Source organism: Heterocephalus glaber, unplaced genomic scaffold (genome assembly GCF_053883595.1).
Source record: "Heterocephalus glaber isolate CG9 unplaced genomic scaffold, H.glaber_assembly_v1.0 deba00000122, whole genome shotgun sequence".
Taxonomy (NCBI): domain Eukaryota; kingdom Metazoa; phylum Chordata; class Mammalia; order Rodentia; family Bathyergidae; genus Heterocephalus; species Heterocephalus glaber.
The window spans coordinates 16,672,609-16,699,979 of NW_028258138.1; the positions used below are offsets into that span (position 1 = coordinate 16,672,609).

Consider the following 27,371-nt stretch of genomic DNA (forward strand, 5'->3'; position numbering starts at 1 on the left):
TAGTGGCAATGGCACCAGAATACTAATAAGAACCAATCCTCCCCCCTCCCAATATTTTTCTCCTAAAAGAATTTCTGAGAATGATAGTAGGCTCAAGGCCTTTGGCGATGGAAGGTTATTTTAGCAAACATAGAAATATATGTGTATTTCTCATTTAATTATTATTTAAGCAGGAAGAAAAAGAGAGTGTGAGCACAAAATTTTTAAATCTTTCCAAAAAAATAAAAATAAAATATTGGAGTAGAGTTCCCTTCAAGAGTTAACTCTTTCTCGCCTTTCTAAAGCAGAGCAAGTTCCAGGGTCTGGAATTAAGTGACAGACCGTGGGCACTGGAAGGTCTCGCTTAAATCAGGGGGGCCGACCCGCCCCTGCACGCAGAGCCGCCGTTCCCCAGCCGTAGGCCGACCTGCCCCGGGCACCGCCGCTCGGGGCGCAGCGACGCGCCAGGAAGCGCCCGCGGCTGCCCCGCTGCCCCGCCGCTCCGCTGGTGGCCGGGAGAAGTTAGTCACCGGGAGCCCGAAGCCTGCTAGCGGTGGAGTTCAGAAGGGCGGCGGAATGAGGCGACGGGAGAGCAGGTACCGGGAGGGCTGGGAAGAAGCAAAGGGAGTGCGGGGCTCCGGGACGCGCCGGAGGCGGACCGCGCCGGCTGTGGAAGGAGCCACTGGATCTGCGGGGCCAGGGCGCTGCGCACCCGCGTGCAGAAGGGAAAAACTTGCGGCAGGAACTTCCTACCGAGGGCAAGGGAAGCCAGCGCGAAGGCGGCAGGGAGAGACTCGAAGCGTCTCAGTAGCTCTAAAAACACAGCAAACCATCCCTGCAGGAGGTGAGCTAAGCCGAGGTTAGCCAACCCCGATTGGTTGTGAAATATCCCACAGACCCGGAGTCGCTGTGGCTTTAAATGAGGCCAAGGAAATTTTTCGGGTTTTCCTGCCCAAATACTTTTTTTCTCCCCTCCTCGCCGTAGCTCCCTGCTTTGTCCCTCCTTCCCCGTGGTCGGGTCCCGGTCCTTTCCTCCGTCCCGGCCTGGCTTTCTGCGATCGCCCTCCTCCTGGCCTTTCACCCTCCCCCTCTGATTAGGCGCGGAGGGGCAGGGTGGGAGTGGTGGGGGAAGCTCTCCCTTTAAGAGGCAGCTTGCAGTGACGAATTGTTGAAATTGCCATTGCAGGATGGCAGGCCGCTATAAATGCATTGTTCCACCTCCTCGCATCTTCACAGCGCTCGCGCTGCTCCCTGCGCTCGCAGCGGCGGACTGGGGGTGACCGCGGGCAGGAGGACGCCGCAGCCGGAGGGACGCGGAGGCGCCGCGGGGCCAGCTCGCCGCGGGCCACCCCCTGCGCTTTTGTTCTGATTTTTAGGGCCTTTTCCCGTCTGTTTCTTCCTTTCCTCCTGCTTCCAGCAGAGCCAAGGAAAGCCACAAAATAAGAAAGGAAGTGCGCCCCACAGCTTGGAACCCCCGCAGCCGGCAAGCCCCCGAGCGACACGGGGCAGGAGGCGGTGCGCACCAGTTGCCAGCCCGGTGCGCGGTTTCTTCTCTACTTTTCTTGGTGCGACGACCGGACCGTGGCTGCCTTTCGCTCTTCTCCTTTTCCTATGTTTGCTGAATCGCCATCACCTGGCATTTGTCATTCTTTATTTTTCTCCTCTCTCTTACTCTTTCTTGTTTTCCCCCCCGTTCCCCCTCTTTCCGGACCATAAATCCAAACATTTTCTAAACCAACAAAGAAAAGTTCGCACGCTGGCATTGCGGCCAGGACAGCCTGGCTCTGCTGCGGGTCCCCCTCCCGCCGACACTTGACTCGACCTGCAAGCGAGTGTGTGGATGCCCCCCCCCCCCAGGCAACTTCCTAGCGAGTAGCAAATACCCGTAAAGTCCTGGTGGCGCAGCCCCTCCCCGCGGGCAGCGCACTATGCTGCTCGGGTGGGCGCCCCTGCTGCTGTGCGCGTTCCGCCTGCCCCTGGCCGTGGCCAGCCCCGCCGCGGCACCTGCCCAGGAGAAAGCCAGGCAGCCTCGGGCTGCTGCAGCTGCCGCCCAGCCCCGCCAGAGGCAGGGGGAGGAGGCGCAGTTGCGGGTCGAGCCTCCGGGCCACCCGCGCGCCCTGGCGCCGGCGCCGCAGCACGGGAGCAGGGGGCTGGTGCGGAACATCGACCAGCTCTATTCTGGCGGCGGCAAGGTGGGCTACCTCGTCTACGCGGGCGGCCGAAGGTTCCTCTTAGACTTGGAGAGGGATGGCTCCCTGGGCGCTGCTGGCTTCGTGCCTGCAGGAGGCGGGCTGAGCGTACCCGGGCAGCACGGCGGCCACTGCTTCTACCGGGGCACGGTGGACGGCAGCCCTCGCTCCCTGGCTGTCTTTGACCTCTGCGGAGGTCTCCAGGGCTTCTTCGCGGTCAAGCACGCGCGTTACACCGTAAAGCCGCTACTGCGCGGGCCGTGGGCCGAGGCGGAGACCGGGCGCGTGTACGGGGATGGGTCTGCGCGGATCCTGCACGTCTACACCCGCGAGGGCTTCGCTTTCGAGGCCCTGCCACCACACGCCAGCTGCGAGACCCCCGCGTCCCGGCCTGGGCCACACAAGCGCCCCCCTGCGCACAACAGCCCGGGGCGACAGGCGGCGCTGGCTCCGCAGCTCCCAGATCAGCCAACTCTTTTGCCCGCTGGAGACCCAGGACCTCAGACTTGGTGGCGGCGGCGACGCCGCTCCATCTCCCGGGCACGCCAGGTGGAGCTGCTCCTGGTGGCTGATGCGTCCATGGCGAAGATGTACGGGCGAGGCCTGCAGCATTACCTGCTGACCCTGGCTTCCATCGCCAACCGGCTGTACAGCCACGCCAGCATCGAGAACCACATCCGCCTGGCTGTGGTGAAGGTGGTGGTGTTGGGAGACAAGGACAAGAGCCTGGAGGTGAGCAAGAACGCGGCTACCACGCTCAAGAGCTTCTGCAAATGGCAGCACCAGCACAACCAGCTGGGAGATGACCACGACGAGCACTACGATGCCGCCATCCTGTTCACTCGGGAGGTAGGTGCGCCCCGGCGGGCACGCCGGGCCCTGGGAGGCAGAAGGGACACACAAGGCACCTGCCGCGATGGATTTGTTTAAATGTATTTTGCAGGAACCTCAGCCAGTCTCTATGTCACTGCCTTTAGCCTCAGTAGGGATTTCTGCCTGAGTGACTACACTTCCTAGGCAATCAGCAGTTCATGATACTGGACGTCATCCCGTCTGAGATGGGATACCATGGGCACTTAAACCCGGGAAGAAAGCACTAGAGTGGTAGAAAATGTACATAGTTAAACGGGGAACAGGGAAAGCAAGATCACCTTTGGAACCATCAGTCTTCTACTTGCCAGTGAATCCAAAAGTAGGCCTCTGACCAACCTGATAGAAAGAGCTCAGTGGTTCCTCTGTGGTAGTCACTTTTATCTCATGACTTTCCTTTGTAAGTGTCCCTGTGTGAACCCCTTCTGCAGCACAACTGAAGGGAAGACTTTCCAAAGGGCTCCTCCTAATCTGGCTCTCTACTGGAGTTCTTACACATTCACCTTGGAATCTGGGTTCTGGGAAGGAAGGAAGGAAGGAATGTGGGAGGGCCAGAAGGATACAGAAGCCCAATCAGCTGACGGAACAAACTTCTGAGTTTTCTTAACAGGCCCTGCCCTAGTCAGTCAGTGCATCAGAGGCTCTGCCCTGGCCAGCTGGGCAGCCAAAGAAGGCCTGAATCCAGTTCCCAGGTCTGGGTTCTGGATGAATATGTTCCTGAAGCCCCGGTTCAGAGTAACTGGGCAAAGAGTCAGGACTCGAAGAAGGAATGCTTTCCCAGGATTTCCCCATTTTAAGGAAGATGGTAACAGGAAAGGAAAGACATGGGTCTTTCTAGTTCAGCAGCTCTGGGAGGAAGGAAATATCTATTTCTGCAGTTATTAGACCACCAAGTTAGAGTGATATTGAGGCAAAGTCCGGATTGGTTTGGAGCCTGGCTTGCCAGCAGTTCTGAGCCTCAGTTTTCAAAACTCTGCTTTGATTGGCAGTTTTAAACTGTGTCTCTCAAATGGCTGGGAAGAATCAGCTTCTAAAGCCATTCTTGAGGTGTTCGAGATCCATCCAGAATAGATGAAGGATTATAAACGTTGAAGTATTATGTAAAGACATGAAATGGAGCAAACAGGCAAGAATAGGAAATTAACGATACATTGCAGGAAACTTCAGAATCACACAGCTTCACTACTAATTTTTCTATTTTTTTAAGGTGCCCCTGGTATGAAGGAAAAGTGTTGATAAATTTGGAGTAGAGAAATGCTTGTGGTTCCTGACGTGGACATAGATGTAGACCACATGTAAACAAAGAAACCAGAGGAGCTGCCCTACAGAGAGAACCAGACCGTGCCCGGGGCAGGCACCATGGGAAATCTTTCTCCTCATTAAGTGATATTCTGGAAGCCATCCTTTAATTCCACTGCCCAATATTAGTCTTTGAAATGGTAGAGCATTCAGTGTGTAGCCTGCCCTGTGAAGTTCTCCTGTAAAACTATCCCTTTCTTATTTGGCTTCCAAGTCTTTTTTTTTTTTTTTTCTTTTCATAAGCAACTTTCCATGCCTGGGTTTCCTTGCTTTGCTAACATCACAAGAACCTGCCAAGAAGGAGGCTTTGGAGAGTTTATGGAATGAGGCACCCTAAAGAAAGAGGAAAAAATACTTTTGCAGCTATATCACTCCAAAGACTAGGTCATTTTAATAATTTGTTTTAATTTTTGAATAAAACCTATATTCTTCATGCTTCTAAAATAATAAAAATGAGAAGGCCCATCATTCATTGCCCTCTGACCCATAATTTTCCTAATTGTTTCCCAGCCGGAAAAAAAAAAAAAGGAAAAAAACTAGGCAGGGGATTCTAAATGGTGTCTGTTGCTTTTTCTGGATTTCTTTTTTGCTTGAGTAGTTAACAACTCCTATCTCCCAAACTGTGAAACTTACCAGCACACTTTAAATAGGTGAAAGCAAAGAAGAAATAAATTAATGGTGTATCATAATTTTAATAATTTTTGTAATAACATACTTTTTTCAAACTAATCTGCACATGGAAAATATTTTACATGGTCCCTTCCTGGACTCTTTGCCAAAGAGAAGCATAGTTTAGGTAGAGCAAATGTCATTTAGCCCAGAGTTGGCTTTCTGGTGTATAAATCTAATTTTATAAAAACTGAATATTTGAAAAACACTTGTATTATGAATATATGCATCTAATTTTAAAAATGTCAAGACCTTTATGAAGCATCCAATTGCAAAGTTAATCTCCTAATACTTAAGAACGTGAAAGAAAGTCAAGAAGACTAGAGGAGAGATTATCTGAATGCTTCAATCTCATGGAAACCAGATATCTTCAGGCTTAAAGAAAAACTTTCATAGCTATTTCTTTTCAATGAGAAATAACCAGAGTTGGCACCAGGATTCTACTTTTACTACTCTGTTTTGAATGTAAGAAGTGTGTTGCTTAGCAGCGAGATGCTAAACCATCAAATCCATGTTTTGATGGGCTCAGAGTCCTCTTCAAATTTTGAGTCCAGATGTCTTCTCCTAAATTGCTTGTTTTTCAGACATGAAGCGAATGTCTGAGGACATGTTCTCCACCCCTGTTTACCAGCCCAGGCCACCTTAAACTATATACCTGGGCATCAGCAAATAGTGTTCAGATGCACCTGTCAATTAATACAGTACACTGTCAGGACTGTAACCCAACACTTCAGTACTGCTCTAATTAGAGAACTTAACAGCCCTGGATTTTCTGGCAGAGGAGCCATTTTCACTGTGGAATGGCACTTATGCTGGAATTCACACCATTTATGCCATCAAAAGTAGAAATTCTCTGGGTCTCTTTGGGTTTATTTTTGGCATTCCAGAGTCCTTTCTTGTTTCTGATTTTCTCCTTAAACCCATGTGCAGATTGATCACGCTTCCTAAGAAACAAAACCCTGGCTGATAACAAAATTGAAAACTGTTGAAGATCTCCCTGCAAACCAGAGAAAGCTTTACCCTTTCAAGCTTTGAAAGCATTAGTTTGAGTTGAACCACCTAAGTGGCTGTCCAATATGTTTCATTCACTTTTATTAGCTGTCGATGTACCATTTAATAGGCTACTGTCCCCCAGCTAAAACCTCTTCTATTCTGCCTTTGAGGCTGGAATTTTAAGGCATTTCTTCTTTACTGCCTGGTTTCTTCTTATGTCCTGACAATAGAGGGGGCACTAGAGGGAGACATAAAGCTTGGGAGAAAGGGATGTGCTTTTTCTTATTGGCTTGCTGATTAGACCAACTAACTTAGTCATATTTGAGTTCAAATTCATTTAAAAGTGAACCTTTATCAAGAAATCATAGGCTACAGATACATCTTAATGGATAAAAGTCTAAATAACTCAAAAACAGGGAGATTGTGAGCAAGTTGAGGCACTCTGGTTGTTACTTTTAAAATAAAATGAGAAATAGTTCTGAAAAATCTGGTCTGTGAGAGGCAATATACCACAATACACAGGACCTATGACACTGTTGTGCTTCTCACATTTGCTGGACAGCTATGTATACCACCTATGTGTGAGAGACTCATTTAGGAAGCTGAAGGTAACAAAGTGGAAAATACCTGGTCCCGCCCACCAAGCTTATCAGCAGCAGAGAGGAAACAGACACGTGCATAAATCATTCTAGTATTAGGAAAACTGGTAAATGCTGTGACTGACGTATAAACGGTGCCTGTGAAAGGAAAGAGAACACTTCTACATATGGGTCGTCACACAGGTCTGATTGCAAATGGAGAGCTGAATTGGGAATTGGTTGGTCCTCAGAGAAATGACAGATCTGATTTAGATTCAACCACCTGTTGTTAAGCATTTTTATATGTGCTATCTATGAGCGTAAACCATTTTATAATTTTTCCTTTCAGCAATCTGCAACCCTTATAGTATTTTTAAAATTTTACAGATGAGAAACTTGTGTGCAGAGGAACAAAGATAATCTCAGAGGAATGGCTTACAAATGGCGGAAAGAAAGATAGTCCTGGCTAGTGCTCTCAACACTAAAAATAATTTATTGAAACATTCAATATGCCTTAGGCACACAAAGATTCAGAGGTTTAAAGTTGACACCTTTCTTAAGAATCTATTCCAGGAAATAGACAAAGAAATGGGTTACTTTGGTTTAAGATGATGACTTTTATGATACTTAGATGTGGTTGTCAGACATGATAGAAGGATATTGTGAAGAAAGAGTAGGAGTGAGCTTGACCATGAGGAGGTAGGCGCCATAGACACACCATTGATACACCAGACCAACACATGTAATCGTGATGATTCTAGGAGGTAACACAACAGGAAAATGAGGGTGGTATGGTGATGAATTGGTTGGAGAAGACATTAATAAGCAGATTACAGAAGAAATGGCGCATCATGAGTGCTCGTCATAGAATGGGTGGCTTTTAGAGAAACATATTTTCATTTAGTGTTAGGCTGAAAATTTGAAGATCAAAGTTCTAGCCTATTCAATGAGGCCTCATTTTTGCCTTTTTCCCTTTTTTCCTAGATATCTTTACTGTTCCCTCACATGGCCTTTCCTAAATATGTGCACTCAGAGTGAGGAGGGGCAGACAGAGAGATAGATAGAGACAGAAAATTGCTTTAATGCACCAATCCTGTCTGATCTGGGCTTCGTGATTATGATCTCATTTAACCTTATTTACTCTCTCACAGATCCTTTCTTCAAATACAGTCACATTCCGGGTTAGGGATTCAGTTTAGCAATTTAGGAAAACACAATTCAGTCTATAACACCATGCTAAGAAGTTAACATTGTAAACTAAGTGCAGGTGGTAAGAACAGCAGTGATCAGAAGGTGTGTTCTCTAAAGAGCTTTTGGCCTAAGTGGCTGCACTGGATCCTATGGGATCCAGGCTTTTCCAATAATCCAAACTGCAGAGGAGCCTCAAAATGGTCTCAACTAAAGCAGGTGCACTGGGAGGTGAGAGGCATGGCCCAGTAAAGAAGTGCTAAGAAGAGGCAGATGTGGGTAGATTAATGTTTTCTAGCAGAAAGAATATTTTGTGCTAAGGTTGTGGACCAAAATATTCACGAGATATACAGGAAATCATGGACAAGATAGAACAGGAAGGTCAGTAGAGGGAAGTAGGAAGTCTGGGTTACTCTGTCCAAGGATTTGAATGGCAGGCTAAGGTCAATGTGGAGGAGCAGGGGAATCTTATAAGGCGCACACTCTAAGAAGATAAGTGATCAGAGCATATTTATTGGGACATTACAGGAGGCAAAAGGACAAGTTAGAAGTCTCAGGTAATAGAGGAAAGAATAGCCGAAAGAATGCGAAAGAGCGCGCACCTACAGTGACTTAGAGTGGCCGATTAGATGTGGCAGGTAAGGGAGAGAGAGAAGGGCAAGTCAGTGGTATCATCAGGTTTCCTACCTGTCACTTCTGTTTTCTTATTTTCTGGAAGATCTCTTACAGGGCATTGTGTATATTTTGTTTGCCTCTAAATAATTGAATTTTGCCAAACATACCATAGAGATGAAGATCGTGCTGTTTTCATTTAGGGTAAAAAGAAATTTGCTTCATCAAGAGCAGATTGTGAATGTAAAAGATAAGATTAACGTCAAAAATAACATATGTAATTATTTAGCAATACCGTGGTGAAGTAAATTCGGGAATTGAAATGTCTAGATGTAAGTTTGAATTTCAGCTTTACTTTGCTAGAGCTTCAAACCTTGAGCACTTGCTGCTCCTGAGCTTCAATTTGTTCACCTATGTATAAATTGGAATGGTTCCAGTTAATATCAGCACCTGTGTAGCTGGACCTAGCCCTAGAGCTTGCCGGATCCAAATGCCTTATGTTAATAATGAGAGGACTTTGTCTCAAATTATCTAAATAATTTTTACAATGCTTCTTCCTTCCTATTAGAAATACACTTTTAAAAGCAATCTACCTGCCATTCTCCTTTTCTAACAACTTTATTCTCATTTCCAGACTAATTCTGCCAAGTATCCAATCTTTCCATCTCCAGTTTGCTTTGTCCCTTCTTTTCTTTCTCATCTTCTGACCTCATATCTAACAGAGAAGTCCTTTCTAGTAACTCTGGGTCCAGATCATCCTCCCAACTTTTCACTATAGTCCACCCAAAACTTGTCATTTCCAAAACACACCCTACCTTTTTACCGCCAGTCATGTTTCCATGACTCCTTCTTTGTTAAAATCCCCCTCATCCCACACTGTCAGATCCAGTAAAGCTATCCGCAGCCCTTTGAGAACTTCTGTTGATTCCCTAAAGAAAAGTTCACCAATTCCTCTTCTGTACTCCGCAACAATCTTTCCCTCATAGCATCCTACCTTTTGCTTCCCTCTTGACTTCTCTGTTTTGCTTATTAGATTATGTTTCTTCTTAAGGATGGAGATTATATTTTATTTACTAGTCATTTTATTTATTTATCATATATTTTATTTTATTTATTTACTATTTATATTTTATTTACCGTAGTGTCAGCACTTAGCACAATGGCTTGCAGATTGTAGGCATGCAGTAAATGATCCTGTACGTCTTAATCCCTAATTCATCTGGGCTCTATATATTTCTTATCACCTAGTCGTGTCCAGAGATATGAGTAGAGATTGTGCAACATGAGTATTTCAATGATTGCCAATTTCCTGTTAATATAGTTTCTGCTAAAATACAAACTAAGGCTTCTGATATTGGGAATTACTATACAAGTAGCCAGAAAAGTGAATGACACCTCAAGAATTAGATGCATTTGGATATAGGTGGTGGGTAAAGGGAAATGAAATTTGATCAGGGCATATTGTTTGGATATGTGGAAATATGACATTGAATCCATTCATATGTACAATTAATGCATACTAATCAAAGCTTAAATAATTACAAAAAATACCCATAGAACAAACATGTATGAGTATATAAGCAGGTATATACAGTATGTGTAATATCTATGTTTAAATATGCACTGAACTATTAATTCTTCTGTCACTAATATCTCTCCAGTGAAAACTGTGTAGATAGAGGGTTGGACATCTCAAGACAGGCAAGCCTTGTTTATGCCCATTTCTTTCTTTTTTTTTTTTTAGTTCCACTTTTTAGTTTATTGAAAGAATAATGGTGATATTTTGTATTTCTTATTTTTCTGCACTTTTAATTGGTTTGGTTTGCCCTACAGATTCTTCTCATTGATCCTGAGATTTTTTTTATTTATATATTAATTGGTACAGTTTAGGTATACAATACATTTACATTTATCATTGGGTGCTTGTACCTGAACATGATGTATCTTGGTTCTTATTCTTTTCCCCACTACCTGTGCACTCTTCACCCCCTCCACCCTTCCCTATTTACATAGGAGGTAATTACAAGAAACAGAAATCGTTGTTTAACTCCCATCGGACTTTGGCTGCCACTGCTGATAGTATCTACCCTTATCGGCACTTGGGTTTCCTCTAGTCCTTCCCTCAGCATATTTGTGCTGCACAGGAGACCAGTCTTCTCAATCAAGACAGGAAATCTCCCAACTCTTGGGATTTGTTCCATTTGGGTATTCGTGCCTGCTTGATTCACACTCCCCACCCAGTACTACGGAACACTGGGATTTTTCCAAGCTACACAGTCCTCTGGGCCTTGCTTCTCAAGGCAGTATAATGCCTCTTCCCCATCCCCACAAAGAGGGCTCAGGCCTGTTAATACTTCCAAATTCAATGACAAATCACAACTTTCACCATCTTCATAGTCTTCTAAGAGTTCCTGGCGGATAAATGGTCATGATGTTAGTGACCTTGATGTCCAGTCTTTTTGTTTTGAGGATCATCTTAGATATATTTTTGAGTTAGATACAATGTCTCCATCTTGTACCCTAGCCAAATCACATCGCAAGATGACAGTTAGATTTCTGCATACTTTTACAGCCCTTGCACCTTATTAAATCTTTCATTGAACTCCTCTCCAAACCGTGGTGATAAGATAATGATCTTGTGTAAAAAGAGTCATCTTTGATATGATGAAAATGTAATTTACCTTTAGACCCACATGGAATAAACAGAAATCCACTTGTCAGCACTTTTAATCTATTTACCTCTTACGTGGATACTGCGTAAGATTAATCTTTTAAACAGACAGTATTGTCAGAATAGTACCCTTAGCCCTCGACTTTAATTTTAAAAAATTCTGTAAGGTTTACATCTGTAAGTATTGTTATAAATCACCCTGAGAAAATAGGGATGAAAGTATATGCTGTATTCTTATTAATTTGATACACAAGTTAGTTTTCATACATTGAGATGAACATTGAATCACAAAGAAATTCAGATATTCATTGTAAATCATGAGGACAGAAACATAACTGTTCTGTTAAGCTTTGAAATTGCATTCAGGATGTGGAAAGGTTGCCGGTTTGTAATTATAGCTATGGAAATAAAATAATGTGGCTATATAGTCAAGAGGCTTAATCAGTGTGGTTAAAAAAAAAAGTGCTTCTGTTCATAATTTTGTCATGTGCACATATTTCCATGGCAAAAGGCCAAGTGCATTTAATGCAGTTCAAAGATGACAAGGAGGGCTGAGGGCCACTAATGAGCAATTGATTAGCAGTAAACAGAGATATTAAGATTCTCATTGAAACTGCATTCAGAACAGGAAGGCTGTTTCCCTTTGCTGTGACTCTTCAGCCAAGCTTGCTGTTGGAGTAAAGAGTAAAAAGGAAAATTTAATTCTGGGATCTAATTATTTGAAAAGAATGAAACCAAAATTCTGAAGATAAATGTAACTCTTAGTTTAAAACACTGTGTATATAACCCTCAATGTCTAGCAACTCATTTAAACTATGACCTGGCATTTAGTCATAGAGCTACTAAAATGAAGGTGGGGAAGAAAGCAGGATTAAAAAATGTATTGTTCTATATTAATATGTCAAAGGCTATTATGCAAAAGTGTGCTCCAAATTCAATTTTAAAAACCACTAATTTATTCTCAACAGCTGTAATTTGGAATCCCAAGGGATGACATATGAGGCTACATAGAAAATTTGAGAGGACTATTGTTGGTTTGGTGCCTTGATTCACCAAAGCTACTTGGCTGAGATTTCCACTGTCTGAAGCTACAGTAACATGATGACCACAATGTCACTCATCACAGGTAGAAACTCATGATATACAGAACACAATAAAGGTGTAAAAATGTTCTAAAAGGAGTAGAATAGGGGATATCTTTCAAATATTCTTTATCTTGGTTAGATGTTTATGGCAAGATAGAGAAAAGTTAGGAAAGCGTTTTGGCTCTGAGTGTGTGGCATTTCTTGTACAGTGATGTTGTTCTTCACTGATTGCCTGAGGTTGTTGAAGTCCTACCAGCATGCAGCATGTGAAAGGTGTATAAGGACTACACCGAGCCTCACCATATGTCACCATTCAACTCAGTTAAGCAAATGTCTGTTGAGTCCCAAAGAGAAACACTGTGGTCATTTCAGATCCAAAGATGACAGCTATAACTGAAACAATACTTATTATTTCACACTATAATTAATAATTTCCCTGCTGCATTTATTGACTTATGGCTTCTAGAAATACTGCCTATCTTTTTTGCTATATACATACACATGCCATTGATTAATTTTTGCTAAAAATAATAGATAAACACAAGAAATTCTAATCCATTAATTGTTAAATAGCACTTAAAAGGAAAGTTTATCATTATAAATCTATCACCTGAAATTGTGGCTTATATTTCCTTGTAAGCCTCATATTTTTAATATCTTTATTGTTCCTTCATCTAAATCAATAATGTTTAAATATTAGTGAGGTCTGATCTTTTCCCCTTTGAGAATCGTTTAAAAACTATGCAGTGTATTATCAAATATGCATACACTCACATGCACACACAGACTCCACCTTCATTACATGTATTTTCTAAGAACTAATAATGCTAAGGACACAAAATTAGATGCTACAAATAAAAATGCGTAAATTTCTGAAGGTAAAATCTATGAAATTAGAACTCAATTTACAAATTAGGAGGTGATCTTTTGATAAATAATATGATTTAAAATTACAGATAAATTTATATTCTGTCACAAGTTTGTGCTACTGTGACCAGTCTTCTGGTAAATTTAGCATATTAGGCTTTTCCTAAGCATGACCATATGTGAAAGTTAACCTTGACATAAACATATGCATTACAGCTTTATTAAGGTTGCTTCTGTGATTGCAATGGACAAGCTATAATCCTAATACATCTTTTTAAGTGTAATTGGATTCTGTTTCCTCCTATGCCTCCGGGTCCCAGAGTAGATCAGAAGAGTGGCTGCTTTCAGCTTGTCTTTGGCACATTTCCAGAGCTGAGCAGGTGATAACCATAAACATATCCCGGTTTGGCCATGTGGGGTGAGCAAGTGGCTCTACATGGTGGCTCCTTCTGGATGTAAATTGATTTTAATGATTTCTTTCTTTCTCTTGGGATAGGATTTATGTGGGCATCATTCATGTGACACCCTGGGAATGGCAGACGTTGGGACCATATGTTCTCCGGAGCGCAGCTGTGCAGTGATTGAAGATGATGGTCTCCACGCAGCTTTCACTGTGGCTCACGAAATTGGTATGCAGGGCCTTTTTTCTTCCCTCGCCAAATCAAACACTTGTAACAGCTGCAAGAGGAACCAAAATACTTGGCAATTAATTCCAGATTTCTTCTGGTTCAGATGTACCCATTGGGGATTAAATCTGCTTATATTTGCACTTTTAGGGTTAACTAATACAGGACAAGGAAGACAAAGTCAGCAACTCAGTAGATGTTTCCTTCTGACAGCGTCATTTAAAAGTTAAGAAATTCACTACTTCTGCTGTCTTCCTGTCTTTCTAAGCATCCCTAAATGACTCCTAGACAAGATTTGTCACAGTCGCCTATAGAAGGCAGAGTTGCCCTTTTTTGAAGTTATTCAAGACAGGTTTGACTCATCCAGGGCTAATCAGTTTGCACAGAAAAGTAACATGTTTTGCTGCATTGTGAATGATAATAGTAGGTTCCTGTCAAAGGTAATCAGCAACTTCTGATAAATATTCCTCCTTCTCAATAGCAAGGCAAATGAAGTGAAACTGGCACTCCATATGCTTTGCTTGAAAATGTCACTTACTCAATTTATCTGTTAGAAGAAACACATCTAAATCCTATGAGTATAAATTTAGGACTGAGTTAACTATGAAAATATATCCCTCAATAAGGAAGATGCGCTTCCTAATTATTGACTTGGGCTATTAGGTGTATGAGAAATCGTATTTGTACTTGGGAATAGATATTAGAATCAGAGACATCTACATTCAATTTTTGCTAACGTACTTTCTTCCTATGTCACATCAGTCTAATTATTTAAACTCTAAACTTGAGTTTTCTATCAGAAATATAGGAACAAGACTGTCTATTTCACAGAATTATCTTAGGGAGCAATTTAGGTAGTGTATAAGTAGTACGTGTTATTTGTATGCACATGTACTTCTGTTTCTGGTTTGTTTTTACTTAGATAAAATGTTTCATTTACTTTCTGAACCTGTGCATCCTCTTAACCTCATCTTTGAGGGAGCAAAGCATGGTTTGATTATTATTATATTTGGTTTCTAAATATTTTTCTGTTTGTATAAAACAGATTTCATTTTTAAAGCTGAAACCATAACTTTGAAATGGAAATTAAAACTTGTTTTATATTCCTAGTAGGCAGAGACTATGTTCACAAAGTGTCAACTTTCCTAATTGGTAAATTTCTTTTGAAGAATTGAAGCAACTTGTAATTAAAGATATCATCTCATGAGTCTGAATGTTTCACCAGTTCAGTAGCATTAAGTAGTAAAATTTTCACACTTAAGTTTTAATCATGACATTAATGTCCCTAACTTCTGCTCTTCATATAATCCAAACAATAAACACAAACATGAAACCTTAATACAAATACAACCATCAAAAGGCTTCACTGATGGTAATTCATTCCAGCATTTTAATAGGCCTCTTTTGTCTCAGGACCTCAGCTCTATCTGAGATAGAGCCCCACCTCTGGCTCTGTGTTCTCTGTCATCTCAGCAGTGATTTGGACAGTGGGTCTCTGTTTGCTCCCTGTATGGTGGACCGAGGACCAGGCCTGGTGTTTCCCTGTGCTGCACTGGCAAAACCAATATGCCTGAGGGTGTTTTTAAAACACAAGCTATTTGGGCTTCAGAGTAGGGATTATGTCTTCACATGTCTCTCACTCATGCCTATGAAACTAACTGATAAAGGTATGACTGAATACAGAACTTTAATCAATATTCACAACATATCTACCATGTGCATGAATGAGTAAGTGAAAGAAATACGAGAGCTGCTCAAGGCAACATTTTGATCTTGCAGTGGCAGATAAGAGAAGTTAGCCCAAATATTTAGGATTATAATTAAACAGAGGAGATTTACCAAGTGAAGGGCTATTTCTTCTCTCTCTCCTGCTTGCCTATAGTAGCTGTTTTCACACACTGACAGCACCAGAAAGTTTTCACTGTAAGAGAAGCAGTATGGCTATAAATGCAGTTTCTTCAGGGCTGCTTTGACTAGCAATGCTTGTAGGCTGGAATGAAGAGCCTTAGTGTCCTGAGTCTTCAACCAGGGCCTGGGATTATATAGGCAGATGAAATAGTCTGAAAGGTAGGAGGACAGGTACTGATAAAACCAAACATTATATTGAAACTATATACAATAAGAACTTACCTTAATAAACATGGTTATACAAGAGAGGAGTGTAGAAAAGATATTGGCTTCCACATGCAAAATAAAGCTGAAATCTTTGCTATATGATTACATCCTTGTGTCTCCTTTAATTTCTCGATTGGATCATTTGTTTACTTCTTTAGAATTCTCTGTAATTACTTCTTGAATCAAACACTCAATTTCCCTTTTTATATTACACATGGCCTAATCTGAGATATTTAATTTCTGGATTTAAGAGGATATGATTTTAATTTTCTTTTTCATAAAGAAAGCTTTATTCATTTTGTTTTCTAATTGTTTCATTATTTCATTTTGCTTTTTGCCTAAATATTAGAAACATAGATTATGAAATATAAGCCTTAGATTTTTTAGGAAAGATAATCTCACAAAAGATTTCTAAATTCTCTGCATATTATTAGAGTCTTCCCCCTGCACACCCTGTGATCTTAGCTAATCCAACTCACTAATCTGTTTCCAGTGCTTTTATTTTTAAGTTGTTTCATGAAGCTGTCAGCCTTGCCTCAGCCCTGCCTGAACTAACTATGCTCTGGATTCTAATTCTACTCTATTCTTTTCACACAATTTCTTTCTTTTATTTTTACTAGATACTTGCTACTTTCCACATGGAGAATAGACTATGTGTGATGATTAAAATGACATTTTAAAACGTGTTTTCTAGTGTTTTGAATCTTTTTGAACCTCACCCTAAAGTGTGTGGTTTCTTCATGCAAACAAATAGTGTAAATGTGTTATTGCATTCAAAACACAAGCTGGGAGAAAATTTCCAGACTGTTCCCTTAATTTGTCTGCTTTGTTCTTTTTCTGTGAGAAGTGAAAGGATATATTTGATTAAGAATAGCATGTTCAGTAACTCACTCCCAAGTTCTCATCAGAGTGTACAACTGCTTCCTCTTTCTGAACATAGTGGTTTCAGATATAAAGCCTGGTTCATTTTATGCACGAATAAGGTAAATCTTAATTCCTTATCCTCTCCACTTAAAAAAATTCCTACATTGGAGATTACCACATAATATAAATAGAGACGAAGCTGAAGTCCATTCTTGCACCATTTCTATTGTGAAAGCAAAATTGCTTCTATTAGAGTGTCACAGATTAAATGAACAATTCAGAAAAGTTGCCCTTTTTGTGTGTAACGTATTTTAGCTGGGACTCTTCTCTCTTCTTGCTAATTCTTTAAAACAACCACAGTACCAACTAGATTTGGAGATATGTGATCAGCAGATGCCAATGCAGACTTCTAGAAGGTTGATGTTGATAAGTACAAACTGGATAGGCATTAATAAGTCGCCATCCCCTCTGCTGTGTTATGTGCATGGCAACACTGACTACATTGCTAGAAAATTTGAGAAATTTTTCTTCAAACCATCAGAAACACAGTCCCCATCCATGTGCCTTGGGTGGAGACAGGAATGCATTACAGCCATTTTACAATCCAAATGTGAACTGCAGAAAGTTTTTAAGTTGATGTAAGTTTACATTTTGAGTTTATGTTTTTAACTTGTCAAACTTTTATTATCGGCTTGTAATAATAAAGGTTTCACCTGCTGCACACATGGTGGCTAAAAACAATAATTTTATTGATGTCAAGCCAGTTTCTAATATACTAGGGGGAGCAATCTGATTTTATTTAGATTAATGAAATCCATAATTTGCTAACATGCCAGAGGTTTGCTTTATAGTAGTTAATTATAAAATGTGCTAAGTGAATCTCTCCACTCTGAAAGACTCTAGTGTGATTCCTAAGCTAGTGTCAGGCAGTTTTAAAAAGTCAAGACCAAATATTCAGCCAAAACTTAGGAAGTGGAGGAGACACAGTAGGCGGGCTGCCTGTGTTTTGCTGTGGTTAGAGGTGTTCTCTGGTTGTGCTGATCTGCCTGGGACTGCACTGCCATAGATGATTAGATTAAACAAAGCCATGTTTTGAAAAGCTGCAGAGCCCCTCGAAATACCATAGACCAAAGCCAAGGGCATAGGATCAGATGTCTGAGCTGCCCTTAAGATGTGAGGTGAAAAGGAAGCTAGGATTAAACTTGTTATTTATCCCCAAACTCATCACTTTACTCAACATGAACTGAGCATTCTTTTCTATTCATTTGGGAACGGTGCCATACTGTGACTTTCTTAGACCCCAGATGAAAGGTGGAGATACCTCTTTGCTATATGTCTAACAATACTGAGCAATTTGGTGTTTATTGCAAAGTTGTAAAAAATCAAATCCCAATTTGTGTTTCTCTGGGAGGGGCTTATTGATTTTCTGCCACGTGTGGAAACTAGCAAGTTGAAGGTGACGTGAAAAGTAAAGTTGAACCACTGTGTAATTTATTTTTTCTCCTCTAATTAGGAAAATTTCCCTTCCCCCTCAGTTTAAGATGTCTGTTAAAATTAAAATGTATTAAAACCACTAAAGATTAGAGTATGCTGTTAAAAGTATAACAAACCTAGGAGAGGACAATAAATATAGTTGGCCCTTTGATATATGTTGTAAGATTTTGCAAGTTTTATATCATTTAATTGTCACAATTTCCATGAGGTAAGTACTATTATGGGTCACCCCAGAAAGAAGGAAACAGACACACAGAGAAGTTTCTAGACTTGTCTAAACCAGCAGTATACTGCTATCCAGATCCACATCATCTGGCTCTAGAGCCCAAGATTTTATTGCCATCCTATAGTGTTTGTTTAGACAGTATTCAGCTTGAAAGATATAATCCTGAATTTGATTCAAAAAGATATTGGCACTGCTAGTTATAAGGTGAAAGAAATTTAGTTTTTTCTGTTCAAATTATGTAATTGATAGCATTTATGTTTAATATTTTGAAATAGCTACTATTTTAACCACATCTATACAATGTGATCAAATTATATGGAGAATGTTTAAATCAAAAATTTGCAATAAAAGACACATTGCCATTAATCTCCCTCAAAATTCCCCCTTCACTTTGAACACACTTATCCTATAATTTCTGTCACTTTCTGAAGCACCTCTGGACGTCTCTTTCATGAATGTCTGTAGGAGGTGTGATCAAAAATACAGTGATACATCTGCTGAGTATCCTTCAATGGAAAGGCAAGCTCACAAAGCATTACGGAGTGCCCTCATCCACCTTATTCACCAGACCTGGCATTTTTTTGTCTTCTGCCTAGTCACCAAAGTCAAAGTGACTATTAAAGATAAATGTTTTGAATTGATTCAGGACCTTGAGGCAGCCACAACAGCACAAGACACTCACAGAAGAGCTCCTCCAGAACTGCTTCAGAAAATGGCGGGAATGGTGGGATGAATGTATTCCAAACAGGGGGGAGTATTTGCAGGAGGATTAATAGCGATGTGTTTTTATTGTAATAATTTTTAATTTAAACATTTATTGTAATTATGGATCACACCTCATACATAAAGCTTCATGTTGGAAGGGACACGTACCATCCAATTCTTGGAGCGAACGGGTCTCTTTCTCAGTGATTCTAGATTCTGATCCCAAGTGAGCTGTTGACTCACTTTTCAACCCCTAGCAAGACCTTCTTGTACCTTCCTAATCCCAGCTGGAAAATTAGGTAAAATAGAAACATGACCTCATTAAGAAACAGATGCTTTGGTCTGAACAGCACTTTCCCAAGTAAACATATTACAGAGCTTCTTGTGACTTTGGTGGTGGTGGTGGGATGTGGTACTGTGTCCCCTTGACCATCGGTCAGCTTTGGATCAGAAAAGAACAGTTAAACTTCTGTTTAATTTGCAGTCCAAAGTTTAGAAAAATAACTCATTTCCTTCCTGACTTTAATATTGCAAGTCAGTTAATGTTGTAAGTCAGCCCAAATTGTACAGTAATACCTGTTGAATAAGAAGCTGACCCAATAGTTTCCTTTAATTTAATATAATGTGTCTTCGAATGGCTGTATGTTATCACAGATTGCTACCACCAGCTTTACTTGTGAATTTAAGAAGGCAAACTGCTTTTTAAATCCATATTGGGAATATCAAAGATGAAATTTACTTATTAAGATATTACACATTTGCCAATTAAAAAGGGTCATAATACTAGAAAAATGATCAGGTAAGTAATGCTATTTCTGAGCTAAAAATATAATTCAGATTCCTTACCCCACAGGTTTGGTTTTGACATACTGCATCTTTAAATTCATTTCCTTATTACAATTCAAATACACTCCTTCCTGATGTTAATTTGTGACAGACTTATTAGCAGGACTGTTGTACTATGTCATGATTCAGTATACATTGCAAATAGACCAATATTTTCTACCAAAGCTCTTATGATTTACACTTTTATTTTTACTAAAGATTTCAAACAGCAAAATACTTATCCCATCATTCTTGCTACATTTCTGAAGTTGTTCTGGAATGCCAGACTGTTTTGAGGTGTAAGAATACCTAACATTTTCCCAGCGTAGCTCTTGGAAAATACCTGTAGATTAAACAGTTGCATTACTTTCAAAATTTTACTTTGGCTTCTTTCTGTCATTTCCCCCTCTCTTTTCCTTATTTAATATATAAATACAGATGCCATCAGCAAGTTAATCCACAGTATGAGGACATTTGCTCCTTAACTGCCTCAGGATTTTAGGTGAGAAGTTTCCAATTGGATCATCAAGAACTAAGGATTTGCTGAAACAGATAGTATTGTGAACAAAGTTGCCCAAGCAAACTTCTTTGTGATGTCTTGTATGATTACTGATTAAAAATGGTTCTAAAGACAAATTTTAATTCTTCCCCATAGTAAGACTTGGAATCTCTCCTGGAAACCCTAACAGAGAATGGATGCCCCTAATGGAATCCTACTTTTTGTCTCCCTAGTTTTCATGTCTTGTTTTCCTGAGGGAACTTCCTCAAAAGCCTTATTTCACATTTCCAAATGGCTTTGAATCTTCCCCCCTCTTTCCCCTGCTACTCTCAGACTCTTGAGAAAGAAATATTTCTCCATCTCTCCAAGGAGAAGAATCGCCTTTTTAGGTGGCCTTTTTCATTCCATGCCCATCTCCTCCAAGACTGGACCCCTCACTTAACTTTGCCTCTCTGTAGGGCTGTAAATCCCATTACAGGATACAATGGGTAAAAACAACGAACTGCTTTCAGTATTGTGAACCCCTTTTCCAATACATCTTCAGGTTGTTGTTTTTTTTCCCAGGCCTTTTATCCTCTGGGGCCCAAGTGGCTCAATCCCATCTGCTGTTAATGCTCTGAGAGCTTCTTGTTGCAAAAGTCTTTATCTCCAATCCACAGAATGCATTTTAAACATCCTTGTGGGTGATCTGTGGACAAACTCTCCCTGAAAAGGCGGACATCTGAAAAGCTAAAGTATCTAGATGATCAGTGTAAATTTTGACTCCCCTTCGAAACTGAAACACATGGTTATCGGCTATGACATTTTAAATTCCATGACTTCACACTTTCTTGGTTAGTAAGCTTTAATATCACACTGCATTGTCTTTCATGTAAGTGTTCCTTAAAATTCTATATTCTTGTGCGTGTAACTTGTTATCTCAGGGCTCAATGATGGGCAAATTTCAGACTGGTATTAGCTGTCTTAGCACAACTGATCTGAGACTCACATTTAAAACTGTCCCTCCTTTTGCTGTTTACAGCTTTTAGTATGTGTGTCACATTCTCCCTGAAGAGCATCCAAACATCCCTCACATTGATCTTGCCTTTCAGTTCCCCTCCTGCTCCTGAGGGGAAGTCACATGGGTCTGTCACTGTGCCTGTTTCCAGCCACTCTAGAGCTGGCTGTCTGCTTTGGAGGTGCTTAGATGTTCCTCCCATTGGGCATGACTCCTTGCGCTTGAGAGAGCATGCCTCCCCTGACAGACTTTCCTCATGGGGGACAGAACAGCTCTCTTTCCCTCAGAAGAATCAGTCTCTGACTTTTGGAGACCTTACAAAATTAACATCTTCATTTGCTCTAGCTGAGGTGTAGCTAAGATTTGCTCATGCTCAGAATGACAATCTTTACTAGTGGGGAAAAAAATAAATACAATAAAAAATAAAAAAAAATAAAAAAAAATATATATATATATATTTTAGTGACAAGTTACATGAATAAATTACAACACTTAGGGAGCATAAAAATCACAACATAATGCCAAATAGCATGCTTAAGGTTTCACTAATTATGCCAAGATACTTTAAAAGTAAATTGTCTTGCTGACATAATTGAAATTTTTAAATCTATGTTCCTTGATTTGCTGTACAAAAGAAAAAAAAAAAATCTAAGTACTCTCCTCAGCCCCTTAAAGTGAATTTGATGTTTGCCATATGGCTGTATTTTAAATTAAAAATCTAAAATCTACCCTCCAAATGATGTGAAAATCCCTTGATGGAATAAAAAATAATGCATGTGGAAAGTGCTATTTATATCAATTTGCAGGAAAAGACATTACTCTGATAAATATTTGAGTATCTTATTAAAAAGAATGCAAAAATCACATTTTCTAAAAAATATGAAACCTCAATTTAAATGCATACATGTTACAGCCATTACCTTGGGCCATTTTCCTTCTTTTTCTTCTATGCCAGAGTAAAAAACTCAAGTATGAAATTTCCATGCAAACCCCACAGTGTTAGCTGATAAAGTTCAGAAATTGACAAATGGATTTTCAGCAAATATTTGAAGGACTAAGTCAATTTCAGTAGTATTAGTAAAGATTCCATTTTCCTGTGAGCTTTGAGTTCCATAAAAATCTCAGTAAAAATCTCACTCAAAAATTGGATGGATCCCTACAAAAATTATTTTGTAGGGATGGGAATTTAGCTCAGTGGCACCGCTGCCTGCCTTCTGAGCTCAAGGTCCTGAGTTTGATCCCCAGTACCAAAAAAAAAAAAAGGAAAGAAAGAAAAGAAAAAAGAAAAAAAATCCTTTGTATATCATTTGGGTCATACCTTATAAACTATGGTGCATATTCATGCCACTGACCAAACAAATCGTGAGTGGTGGTGGAATATTTCCCCAGAGAGAAATTGCTAGCCTAATAAATACTATTGAAGTTAATAACCAAACAAATAGCATAAGTATGTGGAGACTTGGAGGGCCACTGAGCTCTCATCACTTAGATTCAGCCACAACAGCAGTCAGCTGCTCAGTGAACAATTTTGTTACGAAACGTTGGTGATTTAACAAGTTGGCCAAAAGTAGTTAGACTGTCACATGTAAAATTTCATCTCTCCTGCGTTTTACTGGTGTGTATTGGACTCTTGATAGAATGACCACAGTTCTTAGAACTGGCATTCAAGAACCTAAGAGGAATAGAATAATCAGTTTTCTGTAATATTGTCTACATTTTTTCAATGGTTTTTATATGATTCTAGCAAGCTTTGCTAAAAACACTACTAGGGTAACTTGTCTAATCTTTAGAGTTTCCGCAAAATGCTCAGACTGCTGACGCAAATTTTTTAAAAATATCTTTTAGATTTGTTGACTAATGCTATTTTGTTCTGAGTATGTGTGAAAATTAATAACAGGTAATAAAAAGCAATTTACTTGAAATACAAGAAAGTGGTGATGCACTCTGGGAAAGAATGTGTGGCCGACAGAAGGGTGGGATTGCAGACAGCACTGTCAGAAGTGCTATACAAACGCGACTTGTCTGAGTACTTCTGAACAATCACTCACTTCTCAATATCTGTTTTCTCTTCATTCTCTAACACACCATAATGGGCATCCTGACTTATTAGACGTTTCTTAAATGTAGATGTGTGTAAGTTCAGAATACACTGTTCATTTATGTAAGTAGTAAACATTTATAATTCACTAAATAAATGAAAGTGTGAAACAAGCTTACATTTAATGGAACTGTAGAGTTACTAATTTCACTTCTTCTCTCTTCCTCCCTGAGTCATCTGATATAACTATGTAACTTGACTAAGAAAATAGAAGTCACTGACATTCAAAACCCCTCTATTTAGTGTTTGCAACTTGTATGCCATTAAGATAGAATACAAAGGTTTGAACAGTGAACGGCGACAGATGCTCTTTGATCTCAGGGGGCTTAGGATGGATCAGAAGAGGCACAAAATTAGACAATCAAAATAATATGTGCTAAGGACCATGACATAATCCTGCAGTTGCCTCACAAGCACTATATTCTAAATAAGGCTTTGAGTCTACGTGCCAATGAGCATATGTGACCCAGATGAATTATGGGAAAATCCATTCCTTACTTTAATTTTTCAGTTTTCATCTAAATGTTACCCCTAAGTAACCTTTCCAGTAACTACATGCAGATTGTATTTCCCTGGGGATCAAGTCTCTGTCTGAATCAGAAGGCAGTTGAAATGAACTCATTCACAATTAAGGGACAAAACAAGACAAGTGCTAACACAATTGTCGAGGAGAAATAAAAATCCAAAATCACCCATTGTTTGCTGCCTTTATTCTCTCTTTTATAAGCACTTCCTCTGTTTTCTCCCTAGGACATCTACTTGGCCTCTCCCATGATGATTCCAAATTCTGTGAAGAGAACTTTGGTTCCACAGAAGATAAGCGCTTAATGTCTTCCATCCTAACCAGTATAGATGCTTCTAAGCCCTGGTCAAAATGCACCTCAGCCACTATCACTGAATTCCTGGATGATGGCCATGGTATGTATCACTTTGGACAACTTAGGGCCTGAAAAACTTGAGGATTCTTTGGAACTTTACTTCCCCTCCCCTTTATAATGTTCATCTTCCCTCCAAGACCATGGATTAGACAGTGTAAGAAAAGGAGCATGGAAATTGATTGTTGACATGTAATGCCAACATCCTTGATGGCATTACAGCTATGGTATGTTTTGAATGGAAAGGTCTAAAAGAGCAGCAATGTGGGTGACCACACAGAATGCCTAGCTGGGCCCCCGAAACCTGGCTTTTGTTCCCTCTTTCACCACTGGCTTCCTGCAGAACTTTGGCAAATATCTTGGTTTGCTTGCTTTAAAGAGACTCTCTGAATTATTTGAATTATTTGTTGCCCATTACAGGGGTGTGGCTAAAGTGTTGGGGACAGTTCTACCAGATTCTCTTTATGGTAACATAAATCCAGGAAAGGAAGCTCTCTAGGTTTGCACTGACTGGAAGAATTTGATTTTATCCTGACAGCAGATTCTCCTAAAGGAATGAAAACTGCACAACAGGAATAGAAAAGCAGTCTTAATGATGGGAAGGCACTTTAAAAATGTCAAAGAAAATCTTTGGATTTATTCTTTAGAGACAATTTAAGAACGTAGCATACTTTATTAAATTCCATAGGGCTAAGATTAGTGCTGCAAGTTATATAAAAATAGAAGAAGTCACAATTTTTAGAAATAATAAATCCTAGCCCCTAAGTAGTCTCTGAAACAAGCTGCTGCAAATTTCATAGCATCCCTTATTACTTTAAAATAATAGGAACCCAGTAGGATCGACATGTTAAGAGTTGAAAAAGATCTTCAGAGACCACATTGTTCAAGTTTCTCATCTTACAGAAAATATTCCTTTTTGCTCTCTTCAAATTCATCTCTTTCTAAAACTAGAATTAAATTGAGTATAAAAGAAATTCTGATCGTAATTTTCCATAAAATTTTCTTATGTATGTGGTTCAAAGGTGGATAGTCTGGGATAATTAGCTTTTTCAATTCTACAGTGTTTATGGTTTAATAATTTCTTAGCGTGTTAGGTATGTTGAAATTTCTCTATACAAAAATGACAAGTTCATTTCAGACAAAAAGAAATTCAGCCGCAGAGTTCTTTGATATCATATAGCCAAAAGGTGTTCATTAATTTATTTTTGTTACATTAGTGATGAACCAGTAAGGTTTTCCTTGCCCATTATATTTATAGTTTCTGCTTCTAAAAGTAATCTAGGGCCAACTTGGTTTAAAATGACTCTCAATATGAAATCAATGCTTTTGTTGGTCAAGAAGAAACTCTGAATATTTTAAAGATGTAGAACTTATACTAAGAATCAATGTAGTAGACTTTCCCTTTAATAAAAAAATGTTAATTTTCTGTTCAGTTCAGTTTATAATACTGATTAAATGCTGGTAAGTTTACTTTACTTATCTATCTACCTACATTAATCAAATCAACATGTAATAAAGTGTTTCTTCAGTAGAATCTTAACTCCCCACTCCTAAAATTACTTTTACATGTTTTTCAAGTTTCCTGAACATCAAATAACATTAATATTTTATTTCAAAATCACACATTACACATTCCAAAGGGTTGAGCTAAATTTTGAAACATTAAATAAATGGATTAAGTTGCTAAGGCAGCAAATACTTACGACTAAAATGGAATCAAATTTTTTTTCCTGTACAAATATTAGGTCAACTTCTTACAGTGCTGTGCAGAATTTTGTTCCTTATTGCCATAATTTTAGAATGATTCATTTATTTCATTTTTGTGAAATTTATGATCTTCCTTTCTGTGCAGTAAAGATGCATTCAGCAGTGTCTCCACTTTGTAACATTATTTCTCTATTTAAAGAAATCCATACTCTGATTTTAAAAACAAGTTTACCACAGATTTATATAATTTTTAAACATATCTCTATTTTTATTACAAAGGACTCACACGACAGGGAGCAACTAAGCACATAATTTGAATATGAATAGGTCTTATTCATTTGTACTGATAAAAGTTATCCAGATTGCCTAGATGTATATTAAATAATTAAATTCAATTACCAGAATTTTTTAGACAGAAAATGTTCAGTTTATTTTTTAGTAATGTATTTAATCAAATCTAGGATCTGTGACTTTTAAATGCACTGGTATTTTTAAATACACTGGTATTTTAAATACACTGGTATTTTTGGTATTTTTTTAACCAAACCAAAATAATCTATTTTATAAGTCCCTCATAAAATGATTAATTTCAAAATAATGAAAAACAAAGAAAGGTGGTGTGGAACCCTGGGAAGGATCAATTGTATCTCCTTTCGGTATTCTGTATCCACAGGTACAGAACTGAAGCTAGGACTTTCTATAGCACTGCTGTTTAATTGTGAATTCAAATAGTTTAATCATTTTTTTAAATTGAGGCTAAAAAACTAGTGTAAGTGAATGGATGGCTGTAAAAATAGCCCAATTTTGAGAGGACTGAGGTTCTGACAGTTTGACAAAAAAGCCCAAGATGAAAGTAAACAAGTACATGTTTTCTCCAAGAGTGATGGGTTTCATGAAACCATGTCATAAAATCTTGTCACTTAGGAAACTACTCAGGTTTCCCTTCAGACCCTATTCATTCATATTTTACAGTTCTATTCTCTTTTTGTTTTAATTTCCTACTTAATAAAATAGTATAAGTGGTGAGGAGGACTTCAGACAAACTGATAGCAGGAAGTGATTTTGCTTGACGATAAATGAAAAGCCACAAAAAGCTGTAAAATACATCCCTAAACCCTAAAAAGTACAGTGATCTGGTACCACTTTTCATAATTCAAAAACCCTATCCCATTATTAGTAGCCCTAAAGAGACCTGCATATTTCAGCATGATACAATCACTGATACATAGAAAAAAAGAATGATTTTCAATTGTTTAGGTAAGGAAGATTAAATGGGGACACTAACATAAAGGCAGCAAAGCAATTACTATGTTTAAGGGGATATTCTCACAAAATCTACA

The 27,371-nt window shown here is 39.5% G+C and overlaps 1 protein-coding gene across 2 annotated transcripts in view; it reads left to right on the forward strand.

The window, feature by feature from the left end:
* The first annotated feature begins 420 nt into the window (after positions 1-420).
* The window catches only part of Adamts5 (ADAM metallopeptidase with thrombospondin type 1 motif 5), a 45,898-nt gene continuing 18,947 nt past the window's right edge, over positions 421-27,371 (forward strand). Inside the window, exons 1-4 of one of the 2 annotated variants that reach the window (XM_004842241.4) lie at positions 421-575; positions 1,397-3,017; positions 13,497-13,629; positions 24,200-24,367. In XM_004842241.4, coding sequence (XP_004842298.1) covers positions 1,908-3,017; positions 13,497-13,629; positions 24,200-24,367 — 1,411 coding nt within the window. In that variant the 5' untranslated portion in view covers positions 421-575; positions 1,397-1,907. The other variant, XM_087213486.1, reaches the window with a different exon arrangement.